Source organism: Ananas comosus, linkage group 5 (genome assembly GCF_001540865.1).
Source record: "Ananas comosus cultivar F153 linkage group 5, ASM154086v1, whole genome shotgun sequence".
In the NCBI taxonomy this organism is placed as follows: Eukaryota; Viridiplantae; Streptophyta; class Magnoliopsida; order Poales; family Bromeliaceae; genus Ananas; species Ananas comosus.
Window position 1 is genome coordinate 11,477,409 of NC_033625.1, and position 24,522 is coordinate 11,501,930.

The following is a 24,522-nucleotide window of genomic DNA, read 5'->3' on the forward strand; positions in this document are numbered from 1 at the left end:
ATTTTATTTGAAGCAGACCAATTCTGCTGTTTTCTGCACTTGGTACTGGTACGCGAGTGAGCTTCACCGGTTAAGCGGCTTGACAGAGGCCAAACCCGAGAGTTACTACTCTCGGTCTGCTACGGGGTACCGGTACTACCCAGAGGCTTCACCGGTTAAGCAGCTTCGCAGAGACCAAACCCGATAGTTGCTATCCTCGGTTTGCTGCGGGGTACTGGTACTACCCTGATGCTTAACCGGTTAAGCAATGCCCAGACTGCAGTTTTGCACTTGTTCAATTTCTATTTCGCGCCGAGCAATGCTAAAACTCGATTATCTCCTTGGAGTTCAACTTTAATCCTTCCAACAATATTGGAATGACACATGGACCATGTCCAAGCATCCTTTTCGCCACGCTTTGGTCCTTTTGACCAAAAGTGGTTTAATACAACGAGGGTTCAATATCTTACAATATCGCTAAGTCAAACTCCAAAGCGGCACTCGAGGGGCACGACCCCATCGAGTATAATAGTGCGTATAATTGTCTAGCTCAATATGGCTCATGCAGGCTACAGTTAATGGGATGATCAAACAGATCACTATCAGTTATCGAGGAGTCCTCATGCAGAATTTGTCTATTACTACCAACCTGTCTCGAAGTATTTTTCTCAATTTTTTTTTTTTTTTTTGCATGTAATCATATATCAATAGTATGTATCTAAAGCATGCTTCAAAATCATAATAATAACCAACTACTAACATCTCACATATTGATATACTACTCAAACATACCATGCATAACCACAACTACATGCTTCTACTTCCATCGCAGGGACATCAAATGATCAAAAATACCGAAAAGACATAGAAGTGAGTTCACCATGTTCAGCGTCATTACACCCACCTAGAAAAACTACTCCGAGATGGTCAAGAAACACGCTTAAAAGCTCCTACTTATAGTACCAAAATCCATCAAAGAAATATTCAAAAAATATAGGTCCTAAAGCACCAGAAAAACCCTTTGCTAAAACTAGCTCAAAAATCCAAAAATCCAATCTCCAAAACCATATGCTAAAACCAATATTCACTACCCACCTCTAAATCGAATGAAGGATTGTACCACAAGATCTTCGTCCTCCTCACTTTGCAAGACTCTCCTTAATTGTGTATGAGTTCAAGGTCCTCCACAACACCACTAGGCTCACTTCCAATGGAGCTTTCTGCTCTAGCTCTAGCAATAGGAAGAATGGAAGAAGAACAAGATGAATGAATACAAGTTCAAGGCCTTAGTGGATGAGAAGTGGAAAAAAGAGCAAATGTACAACTCCTCTAAACTAGAATATGCAAAGGATAACTTCAGAAAGGCCCTCAGAGTCACAAACAATACACTTTCAGCCAAAAAGTCACTTTTCGGTCATCCAGAACCAACCTTTGGACATTCAAATCCAACAATCAGGCACCCCCTAATTATAATGGCATGCGAGAACCAATTGTATTTGTGTCCCTATGGACTTTTCGGGCACCCAGACAAAAAGTCCAAATCCATCACAACTGCACCCGGTAACATTCGGGTGCTCGGACTCTACACTCGAATCCCATGTTGAGTCACTATGCACACGTACAAGCTACAGTCATATCATCCACAAACTTTTCTCTAGGCTGCTACAATGAATTCCCACATCCGAAACTCAACCGCCTAGTTTCGGATCCAATTATGATGCATCCGGGCATCCAATTCTAGGGTCTGAATCAACATTAGCACCTATAAGCCACTTTCAAGTGCTCTTATCCCTTTTCAGGTGTCTGAAAGGCCCTAAAACTTCAGTCTTAGCTGAGTTCTGAGTCTCGAGTCTGTTTTCGCGTCTATTTTGCGCCAAAAGGCCAACTCAGTTTGGCACTCTATAGACAAGTTGGCCGTCTACTCACACCACAACCTTGCCCATGTGCCAAAATCTAGTGTACTACATAAAAATCTCATCTAGAAATTCCTTAAAAATCATAAAGGAAATAGGGATTAAATACCCCAAAAAAAAAAGAAATCATTGCTAATCCGCCAAATCAAGTGATGGCGCTTCAATTCTAACCTATAAGAATATTCTCCATACATCAAGTCCATTACAAAAGCCCTCATTTGAAAATTTCCAAAATAAATCTTAATTTTCCAAAAACTAGAAGTATCAACAATGACTCTCAATTCTACTAATTAAAGAGTCTGGGAGATTACTAACCTTGATTCAATCTTTAAACCCATGCTCAAGTGCTAAGATTGAGGATTGAAAGCTCCAAACAACTTTCTTTCCAAGCCTCTTGCTCCACACTCAGCTCAAAGTGCTCCTAATCTTTTGAAAAAGGAAGAAGAAAGAAGATGCTACGTGGAAAAGAAATGAAAAGAAAATTGTGAAGAAGGAATGTAAAATTATAGATAAGAACTCCAAGAACAGACTCTATAACTTAAGCATAATTAGGAGTTTTGAAGTCTTGTGCTCTCTATAAAAATGAAACAATCTCCAACAAAATAATAAAGAATATGAATCCAAGATTGTTAGTAAAATTGTTAGTACTAGTTACTTTAGCAAGTTAGGTCACTACACCAAAAGAGACTTTTTGTGGTAATTATTTAGCGGTGATTATCTTTTTTTTTTTTTTTTTTTTTTTTTTTTTTTTTTNGAGCGAGTGGTTTGGTTTGATCCCGTCTTCACGATCTTCGAATCGGAATTGAGGTATTTCATAGAATAAATTTTTTTTTTTTGAGAGATAGGTAGCACGCTACCCGCTTCGTTTATTTCATTTAGAAATAAACTTAGCTAGAAATGTGAATCAACTAGGATTCGAACTTGGGTCTCGGGTACCAACCACCAAGCCCTTTGCCACTTGCTCTAGGGACGGTTGGTTTTAGCGGTGCTTATCAATTGCCGCTTTTACTATTATTTTATTACACCTTTAGCGGCAATTATTTTACAAGATATATTTTTAGCGACTAATAGTTATACATTAAATTTTATTTGAAGCCTAATATAATACTAATCCAAACCCATCCCGGTCGCACCCCATCCGAGCCTCACGTTGCGTCGACTTCTCACCAGGCTCGATCAACCTCGCCCCTCTTTCCCAACCCCCTTCGCTCATGCGCTCGCGCGGATCCGCCTCCCCCCACCTCTCTCTCTCTCTCTCTCTCTCCCCCTTCGATCCAAGCCGTAACCCTAGCTTCTCTCCTCGGTCCCTTGCCCTAATGGCTTCTCCCGGTTAACGCCTCCATTAGCGGTGCTCCAGATCCTGCTCCAGATCCTGCGGGGGACGCCCTCGTGGGTGCAGGTCCTCTTCTTCCTCCTCCGCGGCGGCGGCGGCGGTGGTGGCGGCCTGGGACCTCCCCGCCGATGCGGCGCCTGCGGATGCGGCGCCTGCGGATCCGGCGATCGCGGCATTCGACGAGCTCGTCGGCGGCCCCCTCCGCCGCACCTCCGCCGCAGCGGAGAAGATCGGGGGGAAGGTCCTCGAGACGACGAAGATCCTCGAGGAGGCGTTCGCTGCGGAGAAGGATCTCCTGATCAGGGCAAAGAAGTGCCAGGTTCGGATCCGATCACGATGCTCTATCCATTTCTAGTGCCAATTCTCCTCCATGATCTGTTTTTTTTTTAAAACTACTATTGGTTTGAATTTTAGAGTAATTTTAGAGTTAAAAGGTTGCAGCATGAGAAAACTATTTGAATCGGCTAGAAGGGAATAAAATGGATCACTTTCGATTGGTGTATTTTTCATCTCTAAATTCCTCGGCAATTATGCCTTGCCAAACGTTTCTGTATCATGAAATTAATTCGAAGAAATTAATAATGCGACGGTGCTGTCGAATCATCAGAAAAGAGAAAACCCAATCTACAAATGCTGCGCGAACCATCAATTTGTGTTTGAACAATACTACCTGTAGATCCCTAAACTTTACACCTATATATATATAGGTGTACAGGTAGTATTTTTACTTCGTGTTATGTGAATTGTAATGGTACGTAGTTGTTTTGTGGCTTTCAAAAGGTGGTGATCGATGGTCCCTTGTTCGAATTGAAGAGCCCATGTGCTCATCAAAGAGAACCAGACGAATTGGGCGTCATACATGTATCTGGCTCACGCAGCTAAATGATCCATGGGGATATATAGTATGCATCTTGGCTTTTTGCTACAGCTTTTATTGCCTTCTCCAACCGAGAAAATAGGCCTCGGAAAAAGACAAGGTATTTTGATAAATAGTGGTGTTGTATAGAAGCAAGAGGACACACGAATTAATCCAACAAATGTGAAAATGGATGAGTAATACACTAGTACTAGCATCAAGCCATCAATAATAGAGTTCAAAAAAACAGATCATGGAGTACTTGCCATTGAAGCATGTTGACTTTCATATAGTGGAAGCCGAGTTTTCGGCTAAAGGCTTTCTTCTCTCTCTGATGTTGAAATGAGTTTTGACGAAATTCTGTTTCAGGCTTTCTTCAGATTCTGCTTAGAGAATCTTAACGAAATGAACTTAAGACTTGTTCAACATCACTACTCAAATAGCACCTTAAGTAGATGATACTATATGGATTTTGCATGCCACATCATCCATTGAGATGTTAGGTTAATTGAAATTTATATATGTGGTTTAATTCCTCTATGGCTTTATAATGACTTAAAATTATTTTGAAATTGTTCGTAGAGTCGGTTTACACTGCTTAACTAGAACTTAATATGGTTGTTTGCATCAGTTTATGCATAACATTTTCAGCCATTACTAATGAATTAATGCTCTAGTAAAATTATGTTATTTGTTTAAAATGAAATCCCGTACAAATTTGGAATATCTGGTTAAGAGTTTCCAGCTTTTTGTGCTTTGTAATTTAGTATCAGTTTATGAGCAACTGTATATATTCTTGTAGGATGTTTTTATAGTGTGAGTTTAATTTAGCTATTTTTGATACTTTTCTTCAGTGTTTTCTTATGGATAGTAACAAGGCAAAGAGATGGATAGACTATAGCAGAGTGAGTAAAGAATATTTGGATGGAGTAGAGGCCTTTCTTAATTTTGCATTTGAAAATAATTCCATCGATGGAAAAATTCCGTGCCCTTGTCAAAAATGTGTGCTTTACTACCACCAAATTCGGGCTGACGTATTCGATCATCTTGTGGTCAATGGAATTATGCCAGGATATGATTCGTGGTTTTATCACGGAGAAACAACATCATCGTTAAGTCCTTCACATGGAGTTCATTTAGAACAGAAGAACTATAAAAGTGATGACATGGTAGGAATGTTACATGATGCTTTTGGAGTACACAATCTAGCAGCAGATATAGACATAGATTGTGGGGACTCAGCAGAGCCAAATGCAGATGATTTTGGTATGGAACAACCAGCAGAGCAGTTTTCTTCAGAATGGGAGAAGTTCAAAGAGTTGCTAAGAGATGCCGACGAAGAATTATATCCAGGATGCCGTAAATTTTCTAAGTTGTCCTTTATATTGCATCTTTATAATATAAAGTGTCGTTTTGGATGGTCAAATGAGTCAGTCGGCGTATTGCTTAAACTTTTAATCGATGTGTTTCCTGAGGGTGCAAAGTTGCCAAGTTCTTTTAATGAAGCAAAGAAGATTATCGAAGGATTAGGGATGAAGTATAACAAGATTCATGCTTGCCCTAATGATTGCATGTTATTTTGGAAAGAAAAAGAGAATGATGACTTTTGCTCAATTTGCGGGACTTCTCGATGGAAATATGATGAAAATAGTACCCACAATAATGCACCAATTTTGAAGAAAAAAAAGAAAAGTATTCCGGCGAAGGTGTTGAGGCATTTTCCTATAAAACCAAGGCTTCAGAGGCTGTTCATGTCATCTAGAACATCAGATTTCATGACGTGGCATGAGAAAGGTCGAATTAAAGATGGCGTTTTGAGGCATCCAGCTGACTCTGAAGCATGGAAGAATTTTGATTCTCGCTATCCAAAGTTTGCCATTGACCCACGTAATGTTAGACTTGGATTAGCGACTGATGGCTTTAATCCATATGGGACGATGCGAAGTAACTATAGTATATGGCCTGTCATTTTAATTCCGTATAATTTGCCGCCATGGTTGTGCATGAAACAGCCAAACTTCATTCTTTCTTTGCTTATTCCCGGCCCAAAAGGTCCTGGAAATGATATCGATGTATATTTGCAGCCTCTTGTAGAGGAGTTGATTGAATTATGGGAAGTAGGTGTGGAAACTTATGATGCCTCGTGCAAAAAGACTTTCCAAATGCATACCGCAGTTATGTGGACTATAAATGATTTTCCGGCTTATGGAAATTTATCTGGTTGGTCCACTTATGGCTCTTTCGCATGTCCATCTTGTAACGTGGAAACTTGCTCTGTACGCTTAAAACATAGCAAGAAGTTTTGCTTTATGGGCCATCGGCGTTTCTTAGATCGTAGTCATAAATTTAGATATGATCAACAATCTTTTGATGGGACCGAAGAATTGAGATTAGCACCTCCTCCAATATCTGGTTCACAAGTGTTGGATCAAGTAAATAGTCTCGAGTTCACTTTTGGTAAGATGAATAAAAAGTTCAGTGGTGGTCGTAGAAAAACTTGGAGGAAAAAAAGTATTTTTTTCAAACTTCCTTACTGGGAGTACAATTTAATACGTCATAATCTCGATGTTATGCATATAGAAAAGAATGTGAACGACAATGTCCTCAATACTATAATGAATGATGAGAAAAAGTCTAAAGACAACTTAAATGCTCGCCGTGATTTACAAGAGATGAGGATAAGGGAAGAATTTTGGCCTCAGGAACAATCTTCAGGGAAAATTTACCTGCCTCCTGCATGTTTTACTATGGCTCAAGAAGAGAAAAAATTATTTTTTGAAGTTTTAGAGCATGTGAAATTTCCAGATGGACATGCATCGAACGTATCACGATGTGTTGTTAAGAAGCGTAAATTATCTGGACTTAAGAGCCACGACTGCCATGTTATAATGCAAGAACTTCTTCCTCTTGCATTACGTGGAAATCTACCGGAGAAAGTAAGTGCCATTTTGATTGAACTTAGTAACTTTTTTCGAGCGCTATGTGCTAAATTTCTTCAAGTCCATGAGCTTGAGCTGCTTGAAAAAAAAATTGTTCTAACACTTTGTAATATGGAGAAGATCTTTCCACCATCATTCTTTACAATTATGGTGCATTTGGTTGTTCATTTAGCAAACGAAGCTAAAATAGCTGGGCCAGTGCACTACCGGTGGATGTATCCAATCGAAAGGTAAAATTATTATTTGTTAACAACTCTATTTACTCTTTATGCTGTATATTCTATAAATGATTAATATAACTCGTATTTTTTGTATCTAGATTTTTGTTTACTTTGAAATCTAATGTACGCAATCAAGCACGCCCAGAGGGTTCAATTGCAGAAGCATACCTTGCAGAGGAATGTTTAATATTTTGCTCACGATATTTGGAAGACAGAGAGTTAAGATCTAATCAGCCGATCAACAATCGTGTAGATACTAGAGATGATTTGGGCCAGGAATTTAGTATATTTCCTGATGTAGGGAGGCCATATGGAAAAATTCAAGCATTTATGATGGATGAGAAAATGTGGATACAAGCACATCGATATGTTCTCTTCAACAGTAATTCTGATGTCATTGAGTCCTTTCGAAAGTAAGTGAATAACAAAAAAAGAAAAAGAAAAAGAGGCTTACATACAAAGTTTATGTTGATTTATATTTACCAATATCCTTTATATATGTAGAGAACATATAAATACAATCAAGAGGCTAAATCGGCGTCGTCGATTGGCACAACATGATATAGATCGCTTGCACTGCGATAAGTTCCACGAGTGGTTTAGGGAACATGTAAGTATTAATTACTATCTTATAAAAATTATTTTGAACTATAAATTATTTTTGTTTGACATTAGCCAATCAAAATTTTACTTTTAACATTTTAGGTTCAAGAATTGGATAATGAAGAAGATGATCGAATTACTGAAGATATAAGGTGGCTTGCTCGTGGACCAAACTATATTGCAAGACGGTTCCAAGCTTTTGATGTGAACAATGGCTATAGATTTCGAACCAAAGAATACGAAAACGATATGAATACTCAAAATAGTGGAGTTATGGTGATTGCTAAGACGCAAAGCTATGCGAGTACTAGTGACTCAAGGCCTATTTTTGGAGATGTTACTTATTATGGCATACTAACCGATATCATTGAATTGAATTATTATGATGGACGTAAAATTGTTTTATTCAAATGTGATTGGGCCGATGTAACTCGTGGTAAAGGATTAAAGCAAGAGGCATTAGGGTTTACACTCATCAATTTTTCTCATTTGATACACACGGGTGATCGCCTTAGTGATGAACCATTTATATTCGCTTCTCAAGCTCACCAAGTGATATTTGTTCAAGATCGTAGAGATAATGATTGGTTTGTTCCTAGGCCAATAAAACCTAGGGACATTTTTTATATAGGAGAGGTGTATTCTGAAATTAATGTAGGAGTGGGAATAGAGACAAATCCGCACATGTTGGTTGATTTAAAAGACACTTTTGATCCAGAGAATGATAATCCTATTTGGGTCAGGAGAGATGTTAAAGGGACATCAATTAATTTATAACTAAATGTATGTTTTTATGGGTTTTCCTGTGAATCGTATATTTCTAACTAATTGTCATTCCTTTATTCACTTTTTTCTTTTTTCCTTGTATTTATGACATGTTTTTTACCTCTTTTTTTCTGCTTTACATTCCTTTCAGCTCATGTGAAGGTTGTTTTCGCTTCTGGAAAGTGCTCAGAAACCCGTCTAATTACATTACTGTGAGGTATCCAAACTTCTTTCCTTCTTCGTTATTACTGTCAAAAAAAAATATAGTTTTCTAGTAACACATGCTTTATGCTTCTTATGTGTGACTTTTCAACTCCTAGGCGTTTCCTCTCAATAAAGCTCGGATTTTGATCGGAGTTTCTTTCATTTGCCATTACTCAAGCAGTTTGATCCCCCCATAATAAAAGATTTACATCAATAATGTTTCTCTTTACTAGTTTAACTGTGTACTAGTTTCAGATCAGTGAAAGTTACACATCTTTTATATTTGAAAGCTATATGTCTTTTGTGAGGAAAGCACATTTTACTGATGTTTTGCAGGGAACCGTCTTCAAGCCAGGTGGCAGCCTTGCTACTAAAATCTAGAGCAGGTGCTGCTGGCAGCAGTCCCAGCTGCACTTCAACCCCCTTTGCTGCAGCTGCTAGTGGTGTAGGAGGAGAAGAAAATGGTACAGTTGGAGATGGAGCTACACCTAAAACCCCTGCTGCTAACACCTTACTGCAGCTGCTGCTAGCTAAACCTGCTGCTGCTGCTGCTAGTTGCGCCAATGCTGCTGGTAGCGGCAGCTACCTTGCAACAGTGCGCAGGGATTTCTACATTTATTTTGTTGTATATAAACTAGAAAGTTTATGTTTCTTGTAAATCAGCTTTTAATATATACATTTTGCAGGTTTCTATGGCCAGATTGAAAGAACTTAATAAGATCAAAATTCGGCATCCAAATAACAATCAATTGCACTCGGAGACAAGTTCTCAAAATACTCATAATGTGCAACCAAGTTTAAATAGTCACTCGCAATCTAATGAGAATCAGTTGGGGCAGGCTTCAAGAGATATAATTGATGAATTACAAAATGAAGCTGAACAAGCAGGTAAATTTAGTTATTCATAAATAATATACTTATATCAATTAGCTACATTTTATTCTAATGTCTCTATAGTTTTGTGTATTAACTGTTTTAGAAGAAAAGAGGGCGAGAGGACCTACCTTGTTGACTGAAATTTGGAACCTTCCCAAAGATGAGAGGATTACAGTAAATTTCAATACTAGATGGCAACCAATTGGAAACGAAGGGCGTGTACTCGCTAGCTTTTTGGGGATTATGGCAAGAAATGCCAATTTAACACCCCTTCACATCCCAGACACTGTTTAAAAAAGCGCGCCTAGGCGCAGCGCCTAGGCGCCTAGGCTCTAGGCGCACAGGCCAGCGCCTAGAGTAGCTCTAGGCGGGCGCCATGATTCAGGCGCGCGCCTAGGCAGCCTAGGCGCGCGCCTGGGCCTAGGCTCAAGGCGCTCTCAAGGCGCGCCTAGGTAATATTTATAGTAACGGGTTTGGATCCAGATTTTATTGGTCTAACGGGTTGAAATATCTAAAATAAACCCAATACCCTAAACTAAACCCTAAATAATCATCAATTATTTCCCTATTCCCCTCTCCCTGTCCGCTCTTCCCTCTCCCTCTCCGCTCGGCCCCTCTCCCTCTCCGCTCGCCCGCTCGGCCATCTCTCTCTCTCCGGCGCTCCCTCTCCGGTTGTCCTTGCTTCCGGCACCTCCTCCTTGCTTCTTCAACTCGCTCGCCTCTTCTTCTAAGGTTTTTTTGTCTCTTCCTTGGCCTCTCTCTAGTTTCTCTTTTAGGATTTTGTGTATATTTCTATATTTTTTTTTAAAGCAGTGCTTTCTATGCTGTTTTTTTAAGTAGAAATTTTCTGTTTTATTTAAAAAAAAAAACAGCATTTTACTTGATAAGATGAACTTTTAAGCATATTACTTTTTTATCATCTTGTGCTTAGGATTATATGCTTTTCACGTCAAAATTTTCTATTTGTTTGTGAATTAATACTTACCGTTATGCTGTCCTTTATTTTGAGATAAAAAGATAATTTGTTCTTTACTTTTAATTGTGTTATTTTGTTTTTNACTTCTTGATTATTTACTTATTTCAAAATTTTATGAAAGTGTGCGCCTGACCTCTCTCGGGCGCGCGCCTGCGCCTTGCGCCTTGCGCCTAGGCTCCAACAGGCCTTTGCGCCTAGGTGCGCCTTGGGCTTTTTTAAACACTGATCCCAGATTGGCGTGCCTTTCCAAAAAAGGAGAAAAAAAGACTATTCAAGTTAGTAGAGGTAAGATGAATATAAAATTAAAGCCATGTACATTTGATGCAAAGTTACTAAGTAATATTTGTGTTCTTTTTGTTGCAGTCAAAGTTTTTAATCCCTCCACGTGGTGAAAAATGGGTCCTAAGATCATTAGGGAAGAAATGGAAGGACTATAAATGTGAACTAAAGGGAGAATACTATTTGAAATATAAAAATGTTGATGATGTATTGGAGCATAAACCCGAACGAGTACCAAGAGATCAATGGACTTCTCTCGTCTCTTTTTGGAACTCGGAAAAAGTAAAGGTATGCAAAAAATTATGGCTATTAAAATTATATCTAAGTGTGTAATTGTTTATTTAGAATAAGATTATTAACTCATAACTTTTTCATATAATATTAGAAACGTAGTGAGAAAAATAGAGAAAATCGTGCAAAGCAAAAGATGCCTCACACTGCAGGATCCAAGAGTTTCGCACGATTGATGGCCGAGAAGGTATTCTATGAACTTAACTTTGGTAAACGAGAATGTCAACTAATAGTCTAGTGTAAGTTTGCTTTGTGACTATCTATAATCATGTGTGTACTAAGTTAGTGAGTTGTTAGGCTAAAGATGGAGTTGAGCCATCACGGGCACATATATTCATAGAAACTCATAAGCCGCGCAAGGATGGAAGGTCACTTGATGAAGAATCAGCTCAGAATATTGTAAGCTTTACATGTTTTTGTTGGTTTTGTTCCATTATAATGTACTTCCTTTCATAGTGTGAAATTGAGAGTGTTTGCTGAATGATCATGTTAGGCCCTCTTTGTTTTTTTGTGATTCATACTTAGTACTGCCTTAAAAAATTCCAATGCTCACACTCTTCTGATTTACACCATTTCCTGTGCTAAAGGACATATTAATGATGCTTATTGTCCCCTTCTGTTGTTTATTGTCCTGGAATTTTTTGAACCCTTATCTTCTAATAGTTTTCTATTTCTGTGCATTTTTATTCGACTCGGTCTCTCGCATCTTTTCAAGATCTTAATATTATAATTTTTCCTTTGCTGTTTCAAAGTTGGCATTATCGACATGGTATAATGACATATCAAGGCAACATATGAGTGATATGTTAAATTCTATGGACTCTGGCCATTTCTAAACTGTATAATGTGGTCTCTTTTGGTTGTTTTTTGGCGCATCACCTCCAGTTAAAGCCACAAATTGTGCATTTGGACGAAAAGATCCTTATGTGCAAATAGAAACTATAGTCTACGGTTGCCTGGGATTTTGATCTGATTACTTTCTCCATAATGAGGCCTCCTCACCTGCAATTGAAACGGCAAGATCAGAGTGAATGCTTTGACGCCGTGTGAGCAAGCACTGCTTTCTTAAGGACAGGAATACACGCATAGCTTAAGGAACGATGCAAGTTGATGCGTTTTTGTGGCTGAACTTGATAGATATGGTGATAATGGGAGCTCTGTCATGGAATTGAATATAGTTTTCTTGTTGGTGTCATATACAGCCAAAGAAGTGAGATTTAATTACTTCTAACAAGGTGGATAGTAAAACATGACCCTAGAGTCCAGTTCTGGCAATTTGTAATTGATTATAATGGAGAGCTAGCTCTTTATTTGTCTTTGGTTCGAAGCTTGATGTGCCATTGGAATCAAGTGACGTAAAGATAATTTATGTATATGAAATTTTCGGCAGTATAGCATGGTTACAATAGACAAGGTGGTTCGCATTACCTTGCCTTTCACACGTTTATATACTGATATATTTGTATAAATGTTGGTATATCACAAGGGTTATTGGACAAGAACTAGAAGTAGGAGATTGATGTTTTTCCATTCTTAGATGAGCTAATATCAGTGCACTTTCCCTATCTCATGTGCTATGTTGCTTGTATTAGTAAATGGATGATCACTAAAGATTTGTTTTATTAATCTAGCAGTTTTGGGGATACCTTTAATGTATAGCAAAATTCGTATCCAAAAGGCAATAATATATATAATTTTAGTTTGACAGTGAAAGATAATTATAATTACATGTATTTTGTTTGGTTGGTTGCATGTTTTCTTGTCTTACTTATTTTTAGCATCACTTACTATTTTACATTTAAGTAATGCTACTTTATTTTATGTTTAGAACTCTATGAAACAAAAAATGGAAAAGCTACCAAATTCTGTGGAGTGTGGCAATAGACGTGTTGCTTGGGAAGGTGATATATTCTCCCAAGTAATAGGGCCGGAGAGACATGGTCAAGTGCGCGGGCTTGGACTTGGTCCGACTCCTACCAGTTTGTGGGCTCCAAGTTCTTCAAATCAAATATCTTCTAGAGATTGTGAGAGAGTGGAACAATTGGAAAAAGAAATAAAAATGATGGAACAACATCATGCAAATGAGATGAAGGCTATGAGAGAAAATCAAGTTAGATTAGATTCTGAAATTGCATTGATGAGGTCAATCATTAATAGAAGGTTTCCTGAAGAGGTACTATCATCTGCTTCTACATCCCACGAGACGGTGAGAGTATTCATTAGCACATTCAAATTTCTATTGAAGCTAATCATCAAAAATTTCTCCTTGTATGGCATGTTTTTAAAAATGCTTCTTCTCTATTTGTCGATTATTTATTTTGTCTAAATATAGAAGATATTGTTGTAAGTTATTTTTTTCTTATATGGCTGTAAAATAGGTTCTTGATGATTCGAGTGCTCGTTACGGTAAAGTTGCACAAAATGCAGGATGCTCTAGTTCTTTTTCGTACACCTCGGTTTAGTGGCATGGTAATCTAGAATTTCTTGTAAATTCTAAATATATTTTTTTAGCATATTTGTTAATAATTTTTTTAACCGTTTATTCTTATATATTTTTCTTGCAGGTTAATCTTCTTAAGCCCATGGATCTTTTCTATTGGAATCTTCGCTCTTTAAGGATGAGTCTTCGTGAAATGTAGTTTGAACTTCTCTATGGGAGCGCATAGAACTTTCCTTTCGCCTGTAAAACTTTTTAATTACATATTAGTGTTTTTGTAGTTCGAATTTGTTTTAGCTATCTAATGTTTGATTGACATTTGTTTTAGTATAAAAATTGATTTTGACATTTATTTGTATTCGCAACACTTTTGAGAATGTAATAGACTTTTATATTCAACTTATTTGATATTCACGAAATGTTGGATTTTTAGTTTTCATTATCTATACATTATCTTTTGAAATTTTTATAGTGATTAATTGAATATATGACTATTAATGATGATTTTTATAGGCAAATGTATTTTGCTTTTAGTGGCGATTTTAATTGCCGGTATAGAGTAATCTTTAGCGGCAATTGTTTTGTTCTTTACCGGCCACCAATATAATTGCCGCTAAACTTTTACCGACCCCATTTATGGTGGCAATTATTACAAATGCCGGTAAAGAGAGTAGCGGCGATTAAAATCGCCGCTAATCTATAGGATAATGGCCGCTAAAGGGCAATTTTGGTGTAGTGAGACTTCTATTCAAATATGAGATGATTGCAACAGGTTCTTCACATAAGAGAAGAAAGTGTTAGAGAGATTGTTACACATGTAAGGATGAAAACTTAGCTCTAAATACCATCAAGTTTTGATTAAATGCAAGTGGCCTCTAAATGTAACGAAGAAATCAACATTAAAAATGGAGGCAATATAGTTATTTGCTCCTACAATAGTTTAGTAAGTAGAAAGTTTGAAGACTTATACACAGGTATGGCCTAATATACCTTTCTTTTTCAGAACCAAGTATACTCCATTGTAAATAATTATTAACCTTTAAACTAACATAGGAAAAGGCAGGAGGGGAATGAAGAACGAAAGAATAAAAAAGAAGGTAAAAAATATACATAGTGTTAGATGTATGCCCTAGAAGCCAACCAGGCCGACACATATATATTCTTTCTAGGACATAAATTTGTATTTGACTTTTAAATATTATGAATAACTTTGGGTTTTTATTTCCATTCATGCTGTGTATGTGTCCATGAATCGTCCAAGGTATTAATAAGATGATGACATATATTCTCAAATGTTGAGAATTTGAGACATGTATCATTGGTGGTTAATTTCTAAATGCTCCCGATCAATGGATCATCACAGGGACGGTGATTGATCCGGTGAGATTGGTGCATAGGTCGCTTCCCTTTCTGGGTAGACGAGTCTCGAGTCGACAGTGTGGGGACACTGAAGTGAATATGCAGGTGGTTGTTGGAGAACAAGGGTACCGAGCGTGACCAACGCGAGAAGTCACTTGGATGTCTACTCACTCGTCAGTGACTTACTTAATGTTGCAGTAGTGTGACTGGTCCTTTGACCTGCGGTGCCTCGGCTATTCACAATGAGGTTACTGTAGTTTGACTGTACATACACTTGGTCCCTAGCCATTCGGGTCCTTGCGGTGCATGTTGGCTGCAGTAGGTTCATTGTAGGAATAGGATGCGCACTTAGATGGAATCTATCTCCCTTGGTAGATAGGGGTGTTAGTCCTATGTGATTTATGAGACCGAGTTTAGAAGACCTTGGCCAGGGCAGAATAAATAGCGGAAAAGGGTTTCCGATATTAGAAACTCGAGTCGAATAAATTTAACATATGACAGACGATGGGGTTTGACGAGTTATTCCATAACCTCCGTCTAGTCGGGACTCATGATAGAAGGATTGTATCACACGGTAACTGCACCAAGAGGTTCAGTATTCCATTCTACTGGAATGCCACTACATGCTGCTAGGCGTCACTGGTGGATTGTGAGACTCATGAGAATTATCTAGATGATCGATAATTCTCATTGGGCTGAGTTGGAATTGTTCTAATCCATTGAAAGGAGTTTCAGTGATATTGTTGATAGTGATCAAAATATATCTCACTACCAGATAGAATAGAACCTATGGGGTCACACACATAAGAGGTTGTGATTGATCGGATAGCTAGATCGCGATTATTGAATCGCCGGAGGACCTAATTGTCAATATGTTGATAATTGGACTAATTTGTAATTGTTACAAATTAGTGGTATTAAAGTGTAAATGTTACAAGAGAGGACTTACTAATAGTTAGAGGACTTATGTGCAAATGTTGCATTATTAATTTGATATGATCAAATTAATATAAAGATCGAATCAAATTAGGATTTGATCGATCTAACCAATTAAGGAAAGGATAAATTTAATCTAGATTTATACTTATCCTTAATTGTCATTATATTATTAGGAGTAGGATTATATTCCTATATATAACATACGGGAGCTTTTAGAAAACCCTAGCCGTTATCTTTCTTCTCTTCTCTCTTCCATCTTCTAGCAAGAAAGACGTCCTTTTGCAAGAGAGCTAGCACCCCGGTGAGGACATCGATCAAATCAAGAACCTCGTGTGGATACCTATAGAGGCCGGACGTGTGTGTGGCTTCAAGAGAACCGAATTCCACGATCATCAAATTGAGGTGAAGATTTATCCGCGAAAAAGGTAAAGATTCGATCTTGTTTTTCTTCTTTAATCTTAAAACATGAGGGATCCTAATGCGTGGTTTTTGAGATTGAATCTCGAGAGTTTTCAAAAATCAAATTTGTTTGATTTCTTTTTCCGCTGCGTTTTTACCGTACGCAATTTTCTAACACATAGAATATATAAAAAAGAGTCTAATGAGAGGGTTCTTTGTAATATGAAAACCTTACATCTGAGAAAGCAAAAAGCCATAAAAACTGTATAAAACTACCTATCAATCATCATAATAGCAAAAAAGTGTAGTAGAGAGTGTAAGTGTAAACTACAACAGAGAGAAAAATGAAGAACGAAAGATTATAGAAGAAGGCAAAAAATAAGGCCTAGTTACAAACAGATGGTAAAGCTCTAAAGTTTAGATGCTACGGCAATTCTAGCAAGAATTGCAGGCTGTTGGGGAACCAAAGTGAACATCAGAAGGTGCTTGCCTTAGGAGTAGGCCGGCCAAACCTCCATTCTTCAAATTCCATTAGTAGTGCAGCTTATGGAAGAATGGCCGAGAGATGAAATAATATAGCTTTTAGTTTTTTTTTTCCAGTATCGTCATGGCCTCAAAATGGAAGAAAGCAAATAGGAATACTTATAAGAATAGAAGCATAAATAAGACAGGGAACTGTGCAAACGAAGAGGGAAATAATTAGTACAGCTTTAGGAGCACATGGTCCAAACAATTTGTTATCTTTTTCCTTCTTTTTTTTTTCCCGAAATAAAGCCAAAGAATTGAATATTGTAGGCATATATTTTCAATATCATGGCTGCCTGAAAAGTGAAGAAAGGAAGCTTACTGTGCCGCTCCTCACGATGAAGATTGCCTACTTATTATTACTTCTTTTTGGTGCATGTACAAAGATTATACCGCTCCTCATGATGAAGATTGCCTGCTTATTATTACCGGCAACACCTTTTCCTTTTTGGTGCATGTACAAAGTTTATACACATTACATGCGCCACAGTGTCACACGATAACCAAACATCCAGACAATATCAAACAGCGATGAGACCATCGTTAAAAATTCAATGTTTTCGAGGTAGCTATTCAACTCTTGCATATTAAAAGGTATCCGAGGTTGCAATTCTAATTTCACAAATAAAAGTTGATTTCAGTGAAGTTCGAATTTTTATTCTTTTGGCAGTTTCAAATTCATTTCAGTCATTTCATCTAAAGTAATTTTGCAAATATAAAAAATATGCAAATATAGGGATTAAACTTCAACATATTTGGAGATAACAGTTTCTTCTTACTGCGAAAGCTATGAACTTAGAAGTAGAGAGCAATTTGAAGAAATGACCTTAAATCTAAATTTGGAAATAGTAGTTCTATTGGTTTTTTGGGCTAAAATTTTAGAAACTACGGAACTGTTATAACACATTATAGTTAGATAATCAAATGAGAATAATAATCCATCTAAATAGCAAAATTATATTTGTCAGCTAAACATTAATGACTTCTAAAAATCTCTGATCATGAAGCTTCAAGAAGTTTAGCTTATACTGACTTTCACTATGTAGGCCAAATTCATGATGTCATAATGGAAATTTTAAAACAAAACAAAAATCATTTAGCTATTTTAAACATTGAGTTGCTACTTTATGTCATGCCCCGGATTACTCGTTTCCCCGGGCACGCTAACAGACCCGCCGTATACATAGAAATTTTTTCTGTATACGAAGCGAAAGCTGTACCCGTACCTGTAATCATACAACACTATAACCAGTAGTATAGAGCTGCAAAAAATAAACATATATAATAACAGAGGTTCACTATACATACATAGCATCCAGGTATACAAAAAAAAATCACTCACTCCAGCAAGATACAAACATCAGTATGTATAAGAACCCAAAAACTACAACTACCTGTAGCTGGTACTCCTCTAGCTTTGAGACTCGTCAGGAAGGGCTCTAACTCGCAACACTCTTTCCATGATCGGTATTAGCAGTAGCAGCAGCCGCAATTGAAGGCTCTGCAAAAGATCCACAACTGGGCGTGAGAACTACTGCAAAAAGAAGTAGTCCTTAGTGGGTACCGGTACCGACCTCAACGGCTCACCTACTAAGTCTACAGAAGGTATGTTCAATGATAGTAAAGGAACTGAAAACAATCTACAGCTATATGCCACTCTACTATCATGATCCAACACTAACTATCTGTAGAACACTGCAATCTCTGACCCAATCTCACTAGGGACTGTGAATACACCCGTCCCCCCTATCGAAGCTACACTAACCGCCACCACGCTAGGTCGTCAGTGGAGAGCAAGTCCAAACAGGACAAACCGACATCAACGCAAAAGCATTAAGCCCGACTCCGGAGTGGCACTCGTGGGCGCTACCCAACCGAGTATGCAAGCGTGTCTCTGTCGAGCTCAATCAGGCTCTCACAGGCTATAGTCAAGTAAACAGGGTCTAACAACCAAACTCACGTGCCCCAGCACAATCTGATGCAAAAACAGCATTCCGGGTCCACCGTCAACCTCAACGGCACCCAACAATCCGGAACAGCCTAATACTGCTATAAAAATAAGCTCAGCATCTCAGCACGAGCGTGAATGCATTCTACACTAATCAGGGTATCCACTGCCCACAAACTGCGGTGATACAAACAAACTACGGCTCCTAAAGCTAAATCTATTAGTTTTAACATATGACGGTATAGAATCACTACTTTTCTCCTATGTGAAATCCAAGTCCAACATGTATATTTAACTAACATATTAAGCTCCCAATTCATATTTCAATAAGCATGCAAATCATAAATTTGAGCTAATTAACAGGATAAACGAAACCAAAGTACATGTCGACAATGACTAAGCTTAGGAGGAAACCCGTAGAATCCGGTAAGCATCATTAACCCACCTCTAGAGCAAATCCATGGCAGCACGAGGTCGCGAGGTTGCTGGAACCCTGGTGAGAGCAGCCGAAATCACCAAGAACCAACAACCAAACTACTCTAAGGATCTACACACAAAAATCACAAAAATCCATCAATACTCCAAAAATTCAGCACTTAAGCTAATTTCATCCAAGTCCAATGTCAACTTTACCTTCCAAACTCCAAATCAGGTAAGGAAAAGTCTCAAATCTAGTGAACTAAGATAGAGTATCACCCTCTGGTCCAAAAACCCAGCTTCCTCCAAAGATTGCATCAAGAAACCCATAAACTCACAATTTCAGTCCAAAAACACCAACAGCACAGAAAAATGCCAAATTGACCAAGCTAACCTCAATCAAATGCTGTCAAAATGGCTCCACGAAATCTTCAGGAAGTCTTCAACCAACAAACCAAATTTTGTGGCAAACAGAGCTTCCTACATCGCACACGAGCCAAAACACCAAAGGTCGCTGCTGAAATTCTGCTGAAACTGCAGTCTTCAAGGTAGAAAGTGTGGAAATTGGGAAATTGGAGGGGTTGGAATGCAAAATAGGCCTTCACTGTGAAGAAGAGATGAAAAAGGTTCACAGGGTTCGTACCCCACCTATTTATAGTGAGGTGAAACGGTCAGATAAGCCCTAGGGACAAAGAACACAAACCTGCTGCCCCTGCGGAAACGGACATTTTCAGGCGCCCGGAACCATGTTCTGGGTGTCTGAAACCTCCATGCTACACAAATACTCCTCTTCGGTTCCTCTGTCGGCGGTGTGCTGCACCCTTATCCTGGTCCGGCAGAACTCACCTATCCTGGTCAGGCGATATTCACAAAGTAAACTTTTGGACCCACTTCTGGGCGCCCGAAACCAGGATCCGAATTGGCTTCCAGTTCTGCTCAATTCAGCACTCGAGTTCTGGGCGACCCAAACCCTGTTCTGGGCGCCCGAAACTGGCAAAACTCCAATTTTGCTCCTTTGAGTGCGGCAAGTCCATTTCTGCATCCATTTCGTGCAGAAACAACTCCAATTTAGTCTGACACTCTCCAGATGTGTCGACTGGTCACTAATACTGTAGCGAATCCTATCCAAACCTCCGAAACACTACACTTTTTACCTCTATTTACATGATCAAACATATATATGTAAAGGAATAACATTTACCACCACCCTTAGTGTCGCCCCCCACATCTCCGATGCCCGTGAAGTGCCCTGCAATCGCCTCGGCATTTCGTCGAACAGGGCGCGAGCGCTAGGGAAAGGGCGCGAGGGCCTGCAAGCTCCTCTGATCGATCGCATGATGGCAAGGGGGGGAGGAGAAGAAGATCCTCGTAGATCGGAAAGAGATCGGAGAGAGATAAGAGGCGGGATCGGGGAGAGAGAGATCTGCAGGATGTGCAGATCTAGAAGGGGGCGGCGCGTGAGGGGCGCAAGTGGGCGCCGGGCGCGAGTCGCGCGCACATGGCAGCGTGTGTCACGCCCCGGGACCCGGCATAGGCCCGCCCGGTGCGTGCCCAGACCCGCCATATGCCTGCACATATAAGGCATCTACAACAACAGAGATATGAAAGTGAGGAGAAATAGAGTCACTAGAGATATCAGAACAACTAACAGCTAAAGTCTAATAATAAGTAGAGTAAAAGAACGTAATCCACTAAAGTAAACATGAAGAAGTAAATAATCATCTCAAAGTACTACTAAAATAGGGTGGTCTCTATACATGGATACAACTCTCAACCTCTCCAAAATAAAATAAAAGAGAGGTAGACCACCTATCGATCGTCCCTTGGCAATAAGCTAGCTCGAGGCGATACTCTTTCCGCGGTCCCTAGCCTCGCCCGGAGTGGAAGGCTCTGAAATAAAAACATGAAACAGAGGGCGTGAGAACTATAACTTATAGTTCCCAGTAGGCAATTACTGACCTCAGCACAATGCACCACTAGGCCCGAAAGAAAGAGGGTAAGTGAAAAGCAACAATAATAATAATAATAATTAACAATAATAAACTGCTGAATTGAAAGCATGTATGAAATGCTATACTACTATGCCACAAGTAAATACGATGAATATCAATGCTATCAAGGTTAAGTATGCCAATGCAAGGTGAATATGCTCCTTCACGGCTACAAGTATACTATGATGCAACAAGTAAATCTATCAAGTATACTACATGTCCCAATACCTCGAAGCCACACCATGAGTATGTCAAGTAATCCAACTACCATAATCTATCTAGTAGTGATTCACATTTAAGATTTGATGTCAAAGTTCAATCTTGTTTTAGGACCTACACGAATGTAGTCCAGCTTGTGCTGCCTAAGTGTCGGTGGTAGCTCCAGCATTCCCACTCTGGGAATGAGTCTATCCCTCCCGACCTCGTAGGTTTCTCGATACCACACGAGCGAGCTTAAGTCGCGTAGGCTAATTCCGGAGTGCCGGCTTGTAGGGAGCGACCCTTACAAGCATGTGCGAATGAGCACAAATGGCAAGCAAGTAAGTCATCGTCTCAAGTATCCAATCCTCATGTCTCTAACATGGTAATAGTCATTAGTAACCAAACGGTCTAGTTCTATGTCTCAATGTGATGTTCCAACACTCACTATACTTAGTGCCTCTTTATGACACTTAAGCCTTGCTATCAGTTAAGCACATTTCATATTTTATGTTCCATTTATGACATTAATACTAGGTTCATTTATAGCCCGAGCTCAATGTCCCTTTATGACATTAGCTCAATCATCCTCAAATAGTACAAGTCTCCAAGCCTATATAGGCTTACTAAAATCCCTTGTGTCTCAATTAGGCATAGATTTAAATGCATGCAAGCAATACTTATTTTCACTATAAGAATCATGGTCCCAAGTCCCACACAAGAATACTAAATGCAACATAAGCCCCACATACAAACTCTCTACTACATAGAGGTCCGAAAGTTCATTACACATAACATAGGCATGTTAAGTATTCTAAAATTCATAATAAATATATCTAACATGAAAATGAATGAATTTCCACCGTACGACACATAAATCATCAAATATGAGAATTTCTCATATTTTAGGCTAGGTCAAACCCGCCGAACCTCGCGGAACCCTTCGTTTGCTCCAACGAAAATGTCCACTAAGCTCCTAGCACCCTAGAAGCATCAAAAAGTGAGTTACAAGAAGTAAATGAACAACTACTAGCTCAATCATTAACCATCTAGGCATAGAGGGCTAAACTCTCACCTATAGTGTAGAAATCCCTCTCCAAAACTCAAATGGAAGTTAAATCCCTTCCAAAGCAACCTAAACCAAGGTTCTAATCCAATTAGATTAGCTCCAAAAGCTCCAAATCAAAAAGCCCCAAATAAACCCTAGATTTCCCATTCTAGGGTTTCATCTCCCAAAAACAAACAAAACTAGGTCTAGAGAGGAAAAATGAGCAACTAACCTTCTTAGAAGCTCCTAACCAAGCTCCAAGAGTGATGATCTTCTCTCTAGCAAGCTCCAAGTCCAAGCCTTCAAGCACCAATGGGAAGAAGAGAGGGAGAGGAAGATGCTCCAAGTCCTCTAGTTGATCTTCTCCTTCTCCTCCTTCTTCTCATTCTCCTTCTCTAACAAGGGTGTGAGGGAGAGAAATGAGGGAGAGAGAGAGAGAGAGTGAAATGGCCACATAGGCCCTGTAATGCAACAAAATCTAGAAAAGCTCATCAACTTTGCAACCATTGCAAAGCCCGGTCTGGGCTGTTTTCGGGCGAAGGGACCGGTCTCCCCGACCCCTGCGATCGGTTGTAACATACCGGATTTTAAATATAAAAGAGAAAAATAAATAAAAATAGTATGAGATACTATTTTATTGGATTTAGAGAAGTGAAATATTGGTTGGGAACGACCTGTGCTGAAATCGGAGCGAAAACAGAAGATTTAGAATTTTCTGTTGGAAACGGGACTGATAAATTAGCAGAAAATGCACAGTCTCAGAAAATTATGAAAATTAGCGGGGATGTCAGAAATATTTTTATGATGCTAGATTTAAAGTTTCATACCATTCTGACACCCGTAGAGAGAGAAATAGAATCCGAAAGCTATCTGATAAAGATTGCAGTTCGGTATAGTTTTCAGTGACCAAACGGGGTCGAAACTGACAAGAAGAGATGGGTGTGTGCGGGGGCGAAGTCGATCGCACCGAAGGCACAGAGCTTCGTGATCAGTTGGCCACACTCATTGGAGTGATGAGGCAACAGCTGATGTGGTGCAGAGGCAGCAGGAGGTGCTATGCGCCAGGGAAGAGCGAATGAAAGACTCCAAAAACGGTGGACTTGGCTGGTGGGTGCACCAGCGTGCGGCTCGTCGGAACGGCGGGAGTCCGGCGGAGGATGTTCCCGTCGGGTCGGGCGATCCGACTCGTTAGTTAGAGGTGCGGGGAAAGGGAGCGAGCTTTTGGCTGCCCTCATGCTTTCAAGAAATTTGATCCCGCTAACCTTCGATGGTGAGGATCCAGACCGTGGATCATGGAGATGTGGATTGATGCCATGAAACGCTCTTCGAGGATCTGTACATCCGTTGGAGCGAGACACAGGTAAACTATGCCGCACAATTATCTCAAACAGTCGGCGAAGGTGTGGTGGAAAGGCGGTCAATCGTGATCGACCCCTAGTCTCCCTCCTATGACGTGGGAAAGAATTTCGGGGATTGGTGTTCTCTGCTTATTTCCCCGATAGCAAGAAGCGGAAGCTCAAGGAAAGGTTCTTACATGCGGCAAAGAAGTCGCACGGTCAGGCAATCGAGCGGTAGTTTTCCCCGTATGTGCATTGTATCCCAAACGTGGTGCGGGATGACAAGGACAGGGCGACTGTTCGTGCGTGGACTTCGGCCAGATCTTTACGAGGCGGTGCTGGTACTTACAAGTTGCAGACTTTTGCTGAAGTCCTGGATCGGCCTTGTTGGATAGAACAGGGCAACGCCTTTATGCGGGAAGAGCGAGAGGCATATTACAAGAAAAAGGGAAAGGACGACCGACAGTGGATCCAGTGGTCAGTCAAGTTCCCAACGACTTCGACGAGTTCGCACTCGCTGATCCCGAGAGCTCCGAGGACATACCGCATTCGTCCTCGCGAAATGTGCTTATTTGTGGAGGCCCTCAATTCCCACAACAGTGTGAGCCAGCGTGAAGGCAAGTGCTTCAAGTGTAGTCTCACCCCGGTGTGATGTTTTGGGAGTACAGGTACACACTGTGCGGCGCGGC

General features: G+C 39.6%; 1 protein-coding gene across 1 annotated transcript; it reads left to right on the forward strand.

Moving 5' to 3' along the window:
• Positions 3,391 to 14,071, forward strand: LOC109710609 (the record flags this gene model as incomplete). Its single annotated transcript, XM_020233323.1, is given in 12 exon segments — positions 3,391 to 3,544; positions 4,936 to 6,796; positions 6,887 to 7,017; positions 9,500 to 9,701; positions 9,793 to 9,965; positions 10,891 to 10,950; positions 11,029 to 11,232; positions 11,330 to 11,422; positions 11,533 to 11,634; positions 13,064 to 13,408; positions 13,614 to 13,704; positions 13,800 to 14,071. Coding segments are annotated over 10 exon segments (3,246 nt in total). The 3' UTR covers positions 13,698 to 13,704; positions 13,800 to 14,071.